The 14,977-nt window shown below is 47.1% G+C and overlaps 3 protein-coding genes across 5 annotated transcripts; 2 read left to right on the top strand and 1 right to left on the bottom strand.

Annotated features, from left to right (window-relative positions):
- The first annotated feature begins 13 nt into the window (after window positions 1–13).
- LOC108046601 (jmjC domain-containing histone demethylation protein 1) lies at window positions 14–11,242 on the top strand. 3 transcript variants are annotated; one of them, XM_017126415.2, is made up of 6 exons: window positions 14–93; window positions 969–1,174; window positions 5,574–5,734; window positions 6,096–7,474; window positions 7,531–8,297; window positions 8,412–11,242. In XM_017126415.2, the coding sequence occupies exons 2-6, from the start codon at window positions 1,046–1,048 to the stop codon at window positions 10,017–10,019; spliced, it is 4,044 nt and encodes a 1,347-aa protein (XP_016981904.1). In that variant the 5' UTR covers window positions 14–93; window positions 969–1,045; the 3' UTR covers window positions 10,020–11,242. The 3 variants fall into 3 exon arrangements, with proteins under 3 accessions (XP_016981904.1, XP_016981905.1, XP_016981906.1); XM_017126417.2 differs by lacking the exon at window positions 14–93 and adding an exon at window positions 763–849; XM_017126416.2 differs by lacking the exon at window positions 14–93 and having other exon boundaries at window positions 736–1,174.
- LOC108046603 (protein Red) lies at window positions 11,130–13,154 on the bottom strand. Its single transcript, XM_017126418.2, has 2 exons — window positions 11,398–13,154; window positions 11,130–11,329 (listed from the first exon to the last, which is right to left on the bottom strand). The coding sequence occupies exons 1-2, from the start codon at window positions 12,982–12,984 to the stop codon at window positions 11,246–11,248; spliced, it is 1,671 nt and encodes a 556-aa protein (XP_016981907.1). The 5' UTR covers window positions 12,985–13,154; the 3' UTR covers window positions 11,130–11,245.
- A 170-nt stretch (window positions 13,155–13,324) lies between these two features.
- Window positions 13,325–14,412, top strand: LOC108046553 (adenosine deaminase-like protein). The gene has a single exon (XM_017126279.1). The coding sequence runs from the start codon at window positions 13,375–13,377 to the stop codon at window positions 14,380–14,382; it is 1,008 nt and encodes a 335-aa protein (XP_016981768.1). The 5' UTR covers window positions 13,325–13,374; the 3' UTR covers window positions 14,383–14,412.
- Window positions 14,413–14,977: the final 565 nt, after the last annotated feature.

Here is a 14,977-nt window from a genome sequence, read left to right on the forward strand (position 1 = left end):
CTATGGTCATATCGAAAAATTTTTTGAAGAAGTCGGGTCGTTGATGTTCGGACTCCGTATTTTTTCAGCAATTCGCGTACGGAAAAATTTCGAGTACGTCCAAAAACCTATTGAAATTAGTGCTAAGTTGGTAATTTTAATATCGGCCACATACAGATAAGTGTATGCGCGAGTTTGCGGTGCAGTTGGGTTGAGTGCGTGTTCGCTTGTGTGCGCCCACACAGCCAGCCATACGTATTAATTATAATTAAAATTTACTTCATGGCGCAAGCGAAAAGATTGTAACTCGGAGAACGAGAAGCCGAATCAGAACAGAGGCAGGCGAAAAGCAGAGCCACCACCAAACGGAATCGCATCCACAGCGGCGGAAATCTGACAAAAACTAGATACGAGGCGAAGTGCAAATTTAGAATTCTTATTACAAGTTCATGGGAAAGTGGCGAATATACGTGGAGCGCGATAAGTGAGCGTTTTTTGTGTGTTGAATGGCAAAACATCACGTTGACCGATGCACGAAAGAGAGCATCCCGAGTACGCATCGCAGAAACCCACCACGCTCGTTTGTTTTTCCGCTCTCCTCCCACCTTGTTGGGCAGTGGCGTAGCTTCAGGGCAGCGGCACACGTGGTGGGGAGCTGCTCCCCCTTGCACCGGCGAGCCGCTGTACTTGCCGCGTGGTGAGTTTGCCGGCTGGGGCTGCATGGTGGGCTTCTTCGGTGGCGTTCTCTTTATCGCCCGCTCATTCGGCGAAAAACCGTATGTGAGTGAGGTTGTCCGTTGCTCCGGGTCGCGCGTCGGTCCGACTGTGTGTGGGTGTGTGTGCGTGCGCTGGCCGTTCAATTTGTGTGAAGTAATAAGCGTAATTAGTTTGCTGGTGCGGCGACGACGGATTGCAAACTGCTTGAAAACGCCACTAAACGTCTGACGCATCATCTTCATCTCCGATTTTGCGATTTTGTGATTTTGCAGTTGAACCTGGCCAATAGAGTCCCTCGAGTGGAACCGAAACGAACAGCACCAGCAACAACAACAAAAAAGAGGCAGCGATGTCCACCGCCGTTGAAACGGGGTCGTCGCCTGCCAAGAGCAACAGCAACAACAATAGCAGCGGCGGCAACAACAGCGGCAACGGCAATCCCAGTCCAAATGCGAAAGGCGTGCAGCGGCGTCAACTGGTGAGTACTGCTCCCCTTTCCCTCAAAAGCCTACCCCCTGCTACACCCACTATACTATCAATAACCGATAAAGACACGACAATCTACGGTGGCACTTCCCTAAGTTGCATTCTTTGAAATAAAATGTCGTTGGGTCCAACTTAAATAAACTTTCGAAAAGGGGGGTTAAGGTTTCAAAAATATTGTGCCCACTCGAACAAAAAATCTTTTTTGTTGACCGTGTCAAAAGAACAATTTTTGAAATACTTTTTTATTATTTTATTTTATTTTTTGAACAAAAGCAAGCATACCTTTAAAAGTAATACCTCACAATATTAAAAAGCAGCTGTCATCTGCAAATTAACAATCGTTTATATTAAAAGATACTATTGAAAAAATGGGCATAATAATAATACCCTGATCTCACAATTATCCATTTGGATAGTTCGCCATACGGAAATTCACCTGTAACTGTGATTGATAAGCCCGCCGAGCCCCAATAAGTAGATGATCAGCAAAGAGTGCGAGCAAGAGATAGCAAATTGGTTGTGGAAGCGAACGTAAAACTCATCATTAATCGGTGGAAATAAAATGCATGCTCACCCGACCGCCCCACCCCTCTTCCGCCTCGCGCACCTCCAGTTCTTGCCTCTTCCATTTTCCTTTGCGCCAGTTGAGCATTGGAGCTCAACTGAGGCCGCATGACCAAAAGCAATGAGCTTTATTTGCCATATTCGCTGTTTGTTATTCTCTTCTTCTCGCTATTATTGCCATTGTTGTTGTTTGCCTCGCATTTCGTTTTCAATTTGCCATCGGTGTTCGTGGCGTTGGTGTGTGTGTCTGTGCGAGGGTGCTGGTGGGTTTGTGTGGTGTGTTTCTGCTTCGGTTTCTATTCCATATCGTAGATAACAGGGCATTGTTGCGTTGTTGTTGCCCAACATATTTACATACGAAGTGTGAGCTAGATGGGGAAGAGGGAGCAATGCTGACGTTGACACTGCTATTCACAGATAGAAAAAATGTATATGTCATTTCAGGCCATATACCTTCCAGAAACATTTCTATAATATCGTAATTTTCGATCAGGTCAATTTAATATTAAAGTATCAAATACGTACATATATAAAAATTTATGGGCCTTCGGTGTCTTTCGAACTCATAGTTTTAATCTTGATTTAACATTTATCCATACTTATCTGCGCATTTTACCAGTTATCGAACTTAGTTTTTTTCAGTGTAGACAAAGTGATGCGTGGGTGGTGGGTTAAAAGGGTTACCCCACCGATTTCATATCGTTGGCCAACTCGAAAAGTTCACGTTCACAGTTGCCTCAGCCTGCGCATTTGATTAGCACCAAAATTGGATCAGCAGCTGCTGGCGCTCGTCGCGTTCCGTTAGCTGCGAACGATGACGAAAAATTCCCGCCCGGCACTTGTCGTCGGATTTCCTCTCCCCCTGCTACACGCACTTATGCGCTTTGAGTGTAGGGTATATGCATTTCATTTTAACAAGACCGTGTTTATTAACAGTGGGGAAGTATCTATTTGATACGAGTCTATAAGACAAGTTAGGAATCTAAACTTCTAGGTGCAAACATTTTAGAAGGCTGTCGCAAAGAAGTACAAAAGTGCAGGGTAACATATTTATAAGATAGAAGGTCCTTATTTCAACACCTTCGATTTCTACAAAATACATACATAAACATATGTCTTACACTTGAAATTCTTGTTAGGCTCAATGTAAATTAATTAAAGACAGTTTAAGTGATGCTCGATCACACAGATCTTTGGATGGATATATAAGCTCAGCCTTGTCATTAATTAAATCGCAGGTCAGGGTATCTTAACAGTCGCCAATCTATATAAACTCCGGTTTGTCTATCTTTGCATATTGAAGTGGCTCGCAGGCGGAGAAGAGCGAACGCCCATTAAAAATGTATGGATTGGTGGGGAGTGGAGTGGAGTGAATATCTCTCATTACGGTGACTAACGCAAAGAAAGGGAGGGAGCGAGCGGAAGGAGGAGTACAGCAAGCACATGGCAGATAAGGGTCCGCAATTAGCACCTTAAATAGAATACATTAGGGTGCCCAGGTGGCCACCTGGAGAGAGAGAAAGGGGGCTTAGGGGCAAGTGGGGTGGTGAGGCGGTGGGGCGAAGGTGACGCCACCACAATAAGAATACGAAACCACTTGACTAGATTTGGATTTTGGCTTTCTGTCTTACACGCAACTTTTTATGTGGTTACGACTGTCGTTATTGCTGCTGGCCTGCTTACACTTAAAGAAATCTATGATCAAATCAAATATTTGTGATGATTTTACATATCATTTTCAATTAGATAGAATTCTAATTTAATTTGGTATTATAATATTAAATATTCATAAAGTTGAAAATAGTTTATAAATTTTTTCGCCACCGGTGGGACTTGTGCTAGGATGCTTTACGCCCTAGCCTATCATATTATATCATCTTACGTGACCCTTAAACGATTTCATTTATAATTTACATTGTTCAGAAATATAAATGTTATAAAACATGCAAATATCCAATAGGCCTACTTATTTTTCTCTCTGTGTGGTCACGGCTGTCTTTGTTGTTGTTCCCTCTTCTACCTGCCGATTGTTAATCGGCCAGACACCAAAACAAGCTTTTCAGCCAAGAAAAAACAAACAGTAACAACAGCCGCGCCGCAGCAACAGCGTGGCCACAATGAAAAGTCACTAAATATCGTTTAGAACATGCCAAACAAGTTTCAACATTTCTGTGGGGCAAGCCGCTTAAAAAGGATATGTCACACACACATGGACACACGGCGATACAAACAAGTACAAACACAAACGGGGGGCAGGCGCATCCATGTATATAGATTTTTCGTTGCAAGCACGCCGCTACTACCCCTCTCCCTCTCTCCACTTGCAGCAGCCAAAATAAACTCAAAGCAGGAGACATGGCAATGCATTTCATATATAGTATCTGTTGTTTCTCCTCCTCTGCGCTCCTCAGAGCAACAGTCTCTCATCTCATCGCATCTTTGAATCTCAATCTCTTAGATTCTCCTCTCTGCCGGCAATGCACCACACCAGTGCAAAAATAAAAAAATAACAAAGCATTCGCATGCAAAGTGCATGCGCACTGATGGGAGACAGCAATAGCAACAGGAGTAGAGAGGGGGTGGAGCAGGTCGTGGTGGACAACGCGAGTCCCGTTGCCCTTTGCCAACCAAAGTTGACATCCCTTGCGAGCAAATTATAAATTTGTGTAAGTCACTGATAATTGAAATGAAATCAAGAGATAGCTTTGGTTTTGATTAGGCTTCTTTTAATTTGACTTGCTACAAAATTAACCCATCTTGGAAATTTTTAAAGCTAAAGTAGTTTTAACAATGAGGGCGACGCTTTCAAATCTAGGACATATATTTTACATTTATTTATTTCTTAAACTTTAAAAAGGCAAGATTTGATGAGTTCATAGCTGAAACCGCTAAACTGTTGCCAAGCGATAATTGGGTCGGAAACTGCCGGAAAACGTATAAAATTCGAATGGGATGGCAAGCGGAAAGCTTTTCAGTTCAAACTCGTCAACGGTTGTCAGAAAAGTGAGAATGAAAACGTTTTGATCCTAAGATATTTATATTATGGTTTTTGGGAAAAATATTCTGGTAATATATCAAGTATCCAAATGGTTTTCTGTTGTGGTTATTCCGTCTTTTTAATGCCAATCAAACGTACAAGCAACGAGATTGAAAACTCGTCGAATGAAAAAAGTGAGCTTAGCATGTTGCTTAAATAGATTTTTTACCGCTCGCTCTCCCGCTTAGTCGCTCTCTCCTAAATTGTGTAGCTCTTCGCTTATCTCTCTCCAACTGTGCACTTTCAAATAAGGTCCCCCAGCGATATGCGAAGAAGAATATAATACCTTATAATTTGAACCCATTTGGTCTTTTCATCATCTCCAAGTAACTAATTAATCAATCATAACAAGCTCAGTCCTGTTCCTGTTTCCAAAAATGTCTTTCTTCGGAATGGGTAAATTTAATTTGTTCATAAATCTTAGCAAATTGATTTAATTGAAAAAAATGTTTGTTCTCAAAAAAAGATTACGATAGTTTTGAGAATTTTGACATCCCTATCTGCAAGCAAATGAAATCGAAATCACGAATATGGGAGAGTCCTCCAAGCAAAGAGAGAAAGTAAAGGCGAGGGTCAATGGGAGAGTGAGCGGGTAGGTCCAGAGAGGCAATCACTGTGGTGAAGAGAAGAGCAAGTGAATCATTTTGTTGGCGTCAGCAGAGTCGCCGGCCGAGGCAGCGCCAGCGCCCTCCGTTCAGGCGGTGTATTTTTAGGCATTTATCACTCTTCTCTCTGAACGCTTTTAAGAAGGCACTGGCACTCTATCCAACTCAATTCTCTCTCCTTGCAGCGTGAGAGGAAGCAGCGCAAGCTCTATCTGGAGGAATGGTCACTGGGAGACGAGGATGGCGAGGGGACGAGGGGCTTCAGCGTTGCCGAGAAGCTCGAATCTTCGAAGTTCGCGCAGGCGGGAATGGTTCGCGAGATGCGCGGATGCGATCTAACCGTCGCGTAAGTATCTTAAACTTTTGCAGTATTTATCGCTTGCTAATCACCGGTAATTATCGGTGTGATACTTGACGGAAATGTTTTTTTCCATTATTTTATGACCTACATTAAATGACAGATGTATTAAAATAACTAGAACAAGATCGGTTTTATGTAAGGCTTCTTACAAGACCTATTTACTGTTCTAGTCGATATAAATTAATAACTTGTATAGTTTATTGAATAAAAAAATGCTTTTAATAATTTTATTGAAAATTTATGAGATTATGATTGTTAAAATCCAGATTAGCAGACAAAAAACTATTATTCTTTATTTTAACTTTATGCATAATGTAATATTCCGGTTATTCCTGCTTGCGCACAGATTCCTGCAGCAGCACGGCTTCAATATCCCGCTTTTGTTTCGGGACAAAGCGGGATTGGGTCTACGAATGCCCGATCCTCAAGAGTTCACCGTCAACGATGTGCGACTGTGCGTGGGATCCAGGAGACTGCTCGACGTCATGGACGTAAACACGCAGAAGAACCTTCAGATGACAATGAAGGAGTGGCAGCAGTACTACGACAGTCCGCAAAAGGACCGCCTGCTCAACGTGATATCGCTGGAGTTCTCGCACACCCGCTTGGACAGGTTCGTCCAGAGTCCGGAGATCGTGCGCCAGATCGACTGGGTGGACGTAGTGTGGCCCAAGCAGCTAAAGGACGCCCAGCGGGAGGGCACCAACCTGCTGGGCGGCATGATGTACCCAAAGGTGCAGAAATACTGCTTGATGTCGGTGAAAAACTGCTACACGGATTTTCACATTGACTTTGGCGGGACATCCGTTTGGTATCACATCTTGAGAGGGAGCAAAGTATTCTGGCTCATTCCACCCACGGATCGCAATCTTCAGTTGTACGAAAAGTGGGTTCTCTCTGGAAAACAGGCGGATGTTTTCTTCGGTGATACCGTTGAAAAGTGTGCCAGAGTTTATCTGACCGCAGGGAACACCTTCTTTATACCCACTGGATGGATACATGCCGTTTACACGCCCACCCAATCCCTCGTATTTGGAGGGAATTTTCTCCACTCGTTCGGGATTGTTAAGCAACTGAAGACAGCCAGTGTGGAGGACAGTACGAAGGTGCCCCAGAAGTTTCGCTACCCCTTCTTCACGGAAATGCTGTGGTATGTCCTGGCTCGTTATGTTCACACGCTGCTGGGACACTCCCACCTGGAGGGTGAAGCCTCGTTGGGCGAAGATGAAATGGCTGCCCGTCCGCACACCCACCTCACGCACTACGAACTCTTTGGACTTAAGGAGATCGTGATGTACTTGTACGATCTTCCGCCGCAAAAAAAGAATGTTCCCAGTTTGGTTCTCGATCCTGTTGCACTGATTAAAGATGTTCGATCGCTTGTGGAAAGGCACTGCAAGGATCAGCAAGATCTTGCCATCACGGGCGTCTCCGTGCTAAAGTCCCCACCAGGCTCGCAGCCGCCCTTCTTGCTGTACGATCGCACACGGGTGAAGCAAGAGATAAAACAGGAAATCGTGCGCAAAAATGCGGAGGTCATTCGGGAGCAGCAGCAATTGGAGGCGGGTAGAGCCAGGGAGGCCGAATCGGATACATCTCAGTCCACTGGAGTGGGATCTGCAATGGGAATGGGAGCTGGGATCGAGTATAGCAATGGAGTGATGAAGAAGGAGCAGCTGGAGAACGGTAGCGGAGTTGTAGTCGGCGGCCACGGATCGCAACCAGGTGCGTTATTTACTCATATATTTTAGAGTAATATTGCAATGCTCTATATTTTACAGAGGCCACCTTTGTCCTTCCCACCGATACGCTTAAGTATCGCCCACCCAAGAAGATGCATTTGGCCACCGCTTTAGTGGCAGCCGCCGCAAGCAGCAGCAGCAGTAGCAGTGGAGGAGTAGGAGGGTCAGTTGCAGGAGGATCTCTTGTCGTAGGAAGCAGCCACAGTCCCACTGGAGGAGGAGTAGGACCTGGCCCGGGAGTAGGCGGCGCCATTAGTGTGATTGCCACCAGCTCCAGCTACAGTGAAGGAGGAACAGTCGGAGCTATCCCCAATATGGACAATTGCCCATCTCCCGGAGACAATGGTGCCAAACTGTCGCCAAACCTGACTGGTACCGGACAACCACGCCGCCGCAGGACGCGTTGCAAGAACTGTGCCGCCTGCCAGCGCTCCGACTGCGGCACCTGCCCCTTCTGCATGGACATGGTCAAGTTTGGAGGACCGGGCCGTGCTAAGCAGACGTGCATGATGCGTCAATGTTTATCTCCCATGCTGCCAGTTACGGCACAATGCGTCTACTGTCACCTGGACGGCTGGCGCCAGACTCCAGTCTCGCCACAGACCAAGCAACTGGCCTCCGCGGATGGGCCATCGGCGCTGATGGAGTGCTCCGTGTGCTACGAGATCGCCCACCCTGATTGTGCACTGTCGCAGCTGGACGGCACGGAGGATGCGGCTGATGCCAAGGGGATCGTAAATGAGGATCTGCCCAACAGCTGGGAGTGCCCCAGCTGCTGTCGCTCCGGCAAGAACTACGACTACAAGGTGAGAGTTTAGTATTGTACATTTTAACTCATATACCCTTTCCTTTATTTCCTTTATTTCTTTTACTTCTTTTTGTTTTTGGAAATGTACTAAATAACGTTTTTATCTCCACAGCCCCGTCACTTTAGAGCGCGTCAGAAATCCTCCGAGGTGCGACGCGTTTCCGTTTCTCATGGTCCTGGGGGAGGAGTCGAAGGCCACGCGGAAGGAGCTCCCCTGCTGCCGCCCCCGGTGGGCCAGTACAATGACTTTGTCTTTACGAGTGAGTCTGAGTTGGAAGCGGGGACACACGGCGGGCACATGACACATTGGAAGCACGGGATGAAGCGCCACCACCAACTGGAGGTTAAAACGGAGCGGAACAACAGCTGCGACACCCCATCGCCCGGAATCTCACCCAATGCCGTTGGCGGCGAGTCCAAACTGGGGAAGCGGCGCAAGAGCGACGATGGTACCATCGTTAGTAGCAGTATGCACGAGAGTAATGATGCCCCGTGCGGTTCCTCGGCGGAGGGACCTGGAGGAGTAGGAACTGCCAGCATATCTACCAACCAATGGGGTGGCAGTGGCGGAGGAGGTGGTTCCCGCAAGAAGAATTCGATCCGTTCGCAGCTGGCGCAGCAAATGCTGAACTCATCGACACGAGTGCTTAAAAAACCTCAGTATGTGGTGCGTCCAGCGAGTGGAGCCGGTTCCTCTTCGTCCAGTGGAAACGGAGGCAGTGCGTCCGCCACCAACGGACTCAGCAACGGAAGTAACCAAAGCGGAGTCAACTCGAGCGGAGGAAACAATGGCGAGCGAGGAACCAATAACGGAGGATTGAGCGGATCGAACGGCTTGGGAAATCAGCACCACGGATCAACACAGAATCTGGCCTTGGATCCCACCGTGCTGAAGATCATTTTCCGCTACCTGCCGCAGGACACGTTGGTCACCTGCTGCTCTGTGTGCAAGGTGTGGTCCAACGCTGCCGTTGATCCCGATTTGTGGAAGAAAATGAATTGCTCTGAGCACAAGATGTCAGCGTCGCTTTTGACAGCGATTGTGCGCCGGCAGCCGGAGCACCTAATCCTGGACTGGACACAGATTGCCAAGCGGCAGCTGGCGTGGTTAGTGGCCCGCCTCCCGGCGCTCAAGAATCTCTCGCTGCAGAACTGCCCCATCCAGGCAGTGCTGGCGCTGCACACCTGCCTCTGCCCCCCGCTCCAAACTCTGGATCTGAGCTTTGTAAGGGGATTGAATGATGCTGCAGTTAGGGACATTCTTTCGCCTCCAAAGGACTCGCGACCTGGTTTGAGCGACTCAAAGACGCGGCTTAGGGATCTCAAAGTTCTAAAGCTGGCGGGAACGGATATCTCCGATGTGGCTGTGCGATATATCACTCAGTCGTTGCCGTACTTGCGGCACCTGGATCTCTCCTCCTGCCAGCGAATCACGGATGCGGGCGTGGCGCAGATAGGCACCTCCACCACAGCCATTGCCCGCCTCACGGAGCTTAATCTGAGCGCCTGCCGGCTCGTATCCGAGAACGCTTTGGAACACCTGGCCAAGTGCGATGGACTCATCTGGCTGGATCTGCGTCATGTACCCCAAGTGAGCACCCAGTCGGTGATCCGCTTTGCAAGCAACTCCAAGCACGATTTGTGCGTCAGAGACATCAAGCTGGTGGAGCGGAGGCGAAGGAACTCGACGACAGTGGCCAGAAGCTGGCACCCTGCCTGAGCAACTGGCGGTTGGAGGAGGCCCAATAAATCTTAATCATATGCATAAGAACAGCACTCGTTCTAAGCCCCGATCCTCTTACCATAAATCACCAACCCTTTGCCGGAATGCAAGCCAAAGAGAGTCGTCGGGCCCTTTGCATTGCGTGTGGTTATGTTTTTAAAGCTAAGCTAGTCAGGACTGGGGGTTTCTTCCGAGTGTCCGTTTTCCGAAAGGTGTTTGCTTATTGAAGGTCACTGATGAGGATGTTTGGCGGCATCCGAAATATGCAAATATTCTCGAACTCGCTATCTGACCAGCCCATATCTGTGTCTTGTAGCTGTTTAACTAACTTTAGCGAATTAGGATTTCTTACAATTTAGATTTCATTTATTACCTTTTAAGGTGCAATTCATTTAACTGTTTTCAATTAATTCTTTGTATCTCCATTTTAATTATACAACTTCCGGAGGTTTAGGAATCTCAAACATTTCATTTTTTCGAAGAACAATCAATCTTCATGGTTTCATTATTTCTTAGCGAGTTACAACTAAGCTGATAAAATCTCTGTGGAATTCTCAGTTTTTTTATGTTGCCGACTTTGGTTTCCTATTTTTCTGAACCATTTTGGGCAGTGTGAAGGGCAGAGCTTCGGTTTTTCCGAAGATAGATGGCAGCCATCCCTACGAATCCCCGTTTTTACAGGTCAGCACCACTCTCACACTCGGACTTAGCGTAGTGATTAAGATTAGCATTCCCGCGATGGTAATTACATTTAATCAGTGTCATATATTTAAGTATGCAGACAAGTTAGAAGTTAGAGAGCAGCACTAGGTGCACCGATCCAGCTTAAGTAGATCCAGCTCGCACAGCAATTAAGAATCACAGGCAGTGCGTTTCGGGACTGTAAGAGCAGTGCAACCAAACGATGAAACCGATTTTATTTGATTGTCGAACACCTTTAAAACTTCCCAAAATTTTGCCTTACTCGATGCAATTAAAACACGAGCGTTGCATCTTACAGTTCTGAATCCCTCTGTACCAGCGCTAAAGCCGCAGATAATTGATAAGTCATCCTGCCAAGCTCCCTAAGAAACCCCTCCCAATTCCCCAGTAGCAGTTAAATAGTGATAACGTTGCTAAAATATGTATTTGAGAGTATGTAAGAGTAATACAAGTAAGCCCATACTTATATTTAATGTTTTACATAATTACATTACAAATATAGAATAATGTTTCAAGAATTTCTAGTACTTGGATGACTTGTATTCGGGCTCATCACCACCGCCACCTCCTCCATCCTTGGGAAGTTTTCGTTTTTGAATGATTGTCTGGAATGAAAAATGATAGAACGGTTAATGGTAGTGCTGACCATGATCAAATTCATTGTTATGCAAACCTGGATCTTTTGCCACTCCCTATCCAGCTCTGCCTTCTCGTTCTTCTCCGTCTTGTTCTTGCGCGTCTTCCGGCCGTCCTGCATCTTGACGCCGTACTGGAAGGCGGCCTTGGGCAGCGCCTCCTTAGTGCTCATGTAGTCCGAGTACTCCTCCTGCGTGTCAAAGTCCCAGCGCCCAATGGGTCCCTTCTTATTGCCCAGATCCATCTTGGTGTAGTCCACCTCATCGTCGGAGTCGTCGATGGCGTCGTTCATCTCCTCCAGCCCCGGATAGCACTCGGCGTAGCCCTCGGGCTCGGCAAACCGTGAGGCCATTGCCTTGGATATCTTGGGTGGCGGGGGAATGCTGGAGATTAGCGGCTCCTCAGCCGCCTCAGGAGGAGCGTCGCCAAAATAGGAGACGGCAGGTTTTCCGGGCTCTTGTCTGTTGCGATCCCCTCGCGAGGCAGTGGGTTGGTAGTCCCCAACATCGTCGTAAATGTTGTCGCCCAATGGAGCGGATTTTCCCTCCTTGTTGGTGGATGAGGAGGAGTTGGGATGGCGATTGTTGCCACCACCGCTGGACGGTCCCCGTAGGTTTTCCACCTCCTTTTCATAGAAGAGCGGCTTGTCCTTGTCGCGCTTTTTGTTCTTTTTGTTGCGACCTCCGGCACGCAGATAACTTAGGATTTGTGACAGCTTGTTGATTACAATGTCATTGGTGGTCAGCGTGGCCACATCCTCCCGAGCCACCGGAACTTCAAATTTGGAGCGCTTTAAAGTGGTTGGAATATCCGATTCACCCAGCTCATCATCCAGGTCGATGACATAAGCCATCCGTCCCGGAGCGAAGAGCTCGTTGCGAGGAACTTCTTTGGATCGCCGTGCCTGGACTAGATTATAAATGTTACGGGCCAGCGCGCCGTTAATGGCATTGATGTCCTCCGACTCCCGGCGCTCCGCTTCCAGTTGCTCGGCGGCGGCAGCTGCTTCGGCCAGCTTTTCCCTGGCCACGGCGGCGGCTATCTCCTCCTCCTCCGCCTCCTTGGAGTGCAGCTCGGAGCGCACTTTCTGCAACAGGGCATAATCCAGACCCTTCACCAAATGCGTGTGTTGTATGTCACCGCCCAAGAACTTGGATTCCTGAATGATACGTCTCCTTCGTTCTTGCGCATCGATTCCCGACTTCATATCTGGGGCTACTGCTCGGTAAGCATTGGTGCTGCTTCCATGACCCGGCGTGCTCACGTTCACGTAGTCCGGATTGGCGCCATCGCGTCGCTCTCGTGCTCGGTCCCTGTACTTTTCCGATAGCTCCTGCAGCTTCACATCCTCCTGTTTTTTTAGTGCCGCATAGAAGTTTTTCTTCTTGCGCCGCAGATCGTTCCGTTCGCTGCTGCTCTGGCCCTTCTTCTTCTCGCCACTGGATCCGGTCGAGCCGGGGGCGGCGGAGGGCGTGGCAAAGGTGGCCGTGGCCAGAGATCCTCCGCCGGAAGTGCTGCTCGTCCCAGAGCCAGGAGGTGGAGCACGGGGCGTGGCCAGCAGCTTGCGGAAGTCATCGTTGGTCAGTCGCACCGAGGGCGGCGCTTCCAAGTGGGCATCCGACATGGTGAAGAGGTGTCTCCAGGAAAAATCGCAAGAGAAAATCTATATTTACAAACTGTGCTTCTTCTTGGCTTTCCTCGCCAGGGTTGTCAGCCCGGTGGTGTGTTCTCTGCTATCGATTGTTGGACTAGCTGAGACCGATAACATATGCTCTAGCTTCTTTTCCGTTAAAAACAGCTAGATTTAAAAAAAGGAAAGTTAGAAATAAACTTCATTTAAAATACAATGGAATCATAATTTAGAAAAGGCTTTAGGTTTGATCTCGAGAACTAGCCAATTTAAACTTTAATTTTAATTTTGAATGTATGTTTGTATTCAGTTGGCAGCACTGCCGACACACCAACTGATCGGCGATTGAAATAGATTAATGTTATTATTTTTGTTTTATTGAAAATGAAGCAATTTCTGAAAGGACTCCCCAAAGTTGAGCTCCACGCGCATCTGAACGGCTCCCTGGGAGTCGATAGCCTGCGTGATCTCGCCGAGCGGTTGTATGGGTCCGCCCCAGAGAAGTTGTTGGAGCTGTGCTTCATCCGATGCGAAAAGGATTTGGATGCCTGCTTCGAGACGTTTAAGTTTGTGCACGAGTTGACCGCCACTGCGGAGGGTCTGCGATATGCCACGGAGCTGGCGGTGAGGGATTTCGCCCAGGACAATGTGCAGTACGTCGAACTAAGGACTACACCCAAGGCAAACGCACACTATTCACGAAGGGATTACCTGGAGATCGTGATCGAGGCGATCATTGAGGCAAGGAAAAAGTATCCGGATATACTGGTCAAACTACTGCCCTCTATTAATCGGGCGGAACCAGTTGATGTGGCTGAGGAAACTGTTTCTTTGGCAGTGGAGTTGGCCCAATCGTATCCGCATTTGATCCTAGGAATCGATCTCAGCGGCAATCCAGCCAAGGGGAGATTCTCTGACTTTGCTCCTATTATTTCCAAAGCCCGTGAAATGGGTCTAAAACTAGTTATACACTGTGCGGAAATTAAAAATCCGTCAGAGGTCCAGGAAATGTTGGAGTTCGGAATGTCCCGCTGCGGACATGGAAGCTTTCTGACCCAAAAGGAAATTGAGCTGCTCAAACAACGCAATATACCCATCGAATGTTGCCTAACGAGCAATGTCAAATCGGGAACAGTGTCCAGTTTGGAGGAGCATCACTTAAAGAGGATCATGGAGGCGAATGCACCCAAGGTCATTTGCACAGACGACAGCGGAGTCTTTGACACCACGTTGACTCAGGAGTTTCTGCTAGCTACGGAAACATTTGGATTAACCCGAAGACAATGCGTTGATCTGACCTTGGAGGCTGTGCATCATTCATTCGCCACCGACCAGGAGCGAAAGAAGATGGCGGAAAGGGTGGAAAACTACGCTGCCAGCTTGCAAAAATAGGAGCTTCAACATTGTATTTATTCGGTTCTGACAATAGATATTAGACGATTTAAAAAGTAAATACATTTTTGTTGAAATATCTAGTTATATTCTTATTTCCCATAAATTTTATAACGAATTCAACGAGGTATGGGTTACATCATCCATTTTTGCGAAAAATCGACCAAAATTAAAATTTTGAGCTGTGAATCCCATTCGATTGGAAATTTTATAACGAATTCAACGAGGTATGGCATTCCATCGTACGACCATTATTTCTCATGGTTTTGATCAAAAAACCGAAATAAAAGTCGATTTTTCCGGATCCTCCGGATTTTGGCATTTTTCATAAGGGGTTAAATCATCCATTTTTGCGAAAAATCGACCAAAATTAAAATTTTGAGCTGTGAATGCCATTCGATTGGAAATTTTATAACGAATTCAACGAGGTATGGCATTCCATCGTACGACCATTATTTCTCATGGTTTTGATCAAAAAACCGAAATAAAAGTCGATTTTTCCGGATCCTCCGGATTTTGCCATTTTTCATAAGGGGTTAGTTCATCTTTTTTGGCGAAAAATGGACCAAAATGAAATTTTTTAGCTGTGAATGCC

The sequence above is a fragment of the Drosophila rhopaloa genome, unplaced genomic scaffold (genome assembly GCF_018152115.1).
Source record: "Drosophila rhopaloa isolate 14029-0021.01 unplaced genomic scaffold, ASM1815211v1 contig_167, whole genome shotgun sequence".
Taxonomy (NCBI): domain Eukaryota; kingdom Metazoa; phylum Arthropoda; class Insecta; order Diptera; family Drosophilidae; genus Drosophila; species Drosophila rhopaloa.

What these genes read in the sequence shown, in the direction of transcription:
- LOC108046601 (XM_017126415.2), top strand. Translation starts at nt 1,046, where the DNA reads ATGTCCACCGCCGTTGAAACGGGGTCGTCGCCTGCCAAGAGCAACAGC. An exon ending in GGATGCGATCTAACCGTCGC is followed by an intron (nt 5,735 to 6,095) that starts GTAAGTATCTTA and finishes GCTTGCGCACAG; the next exon opens with ATTCCTGCAGCAGCACGGCT. An exon ending in CGGCCACGGATCGCAACCAG is followed by an intron (nt 7,475 to 7,530) that starts GTGCGTTATTTA and finishes TATATTTTACAG; the next exon opens with AGGCCACCTTTGTCCTTCCC.
- LOC108046603 (XM_017126418.2), bottom strand. Translation starts at nt 12,984, where the DNA reads ATGTCGGATGCCCACTTGGAAGCGCCGCCCTCGGTGCGACTGACCAAC. An exon ending in GGGAGTGGCAAAAGATCCAG is followed by an intron (nt 11,330 to 11,397) that starts GTTTGCATAACA and finishes TTTTCATTCCAG; the next exon opens with ACAATCATTCAAAAACGAAA.
- LOC108046553 (XM_017126279.1), top strand. Translation starts at nt 13,375, where the DNA reads ATGAAGCAATTTCTGAAAGGACTCCCCAAAGTTGAGCTCCACGCGCAT.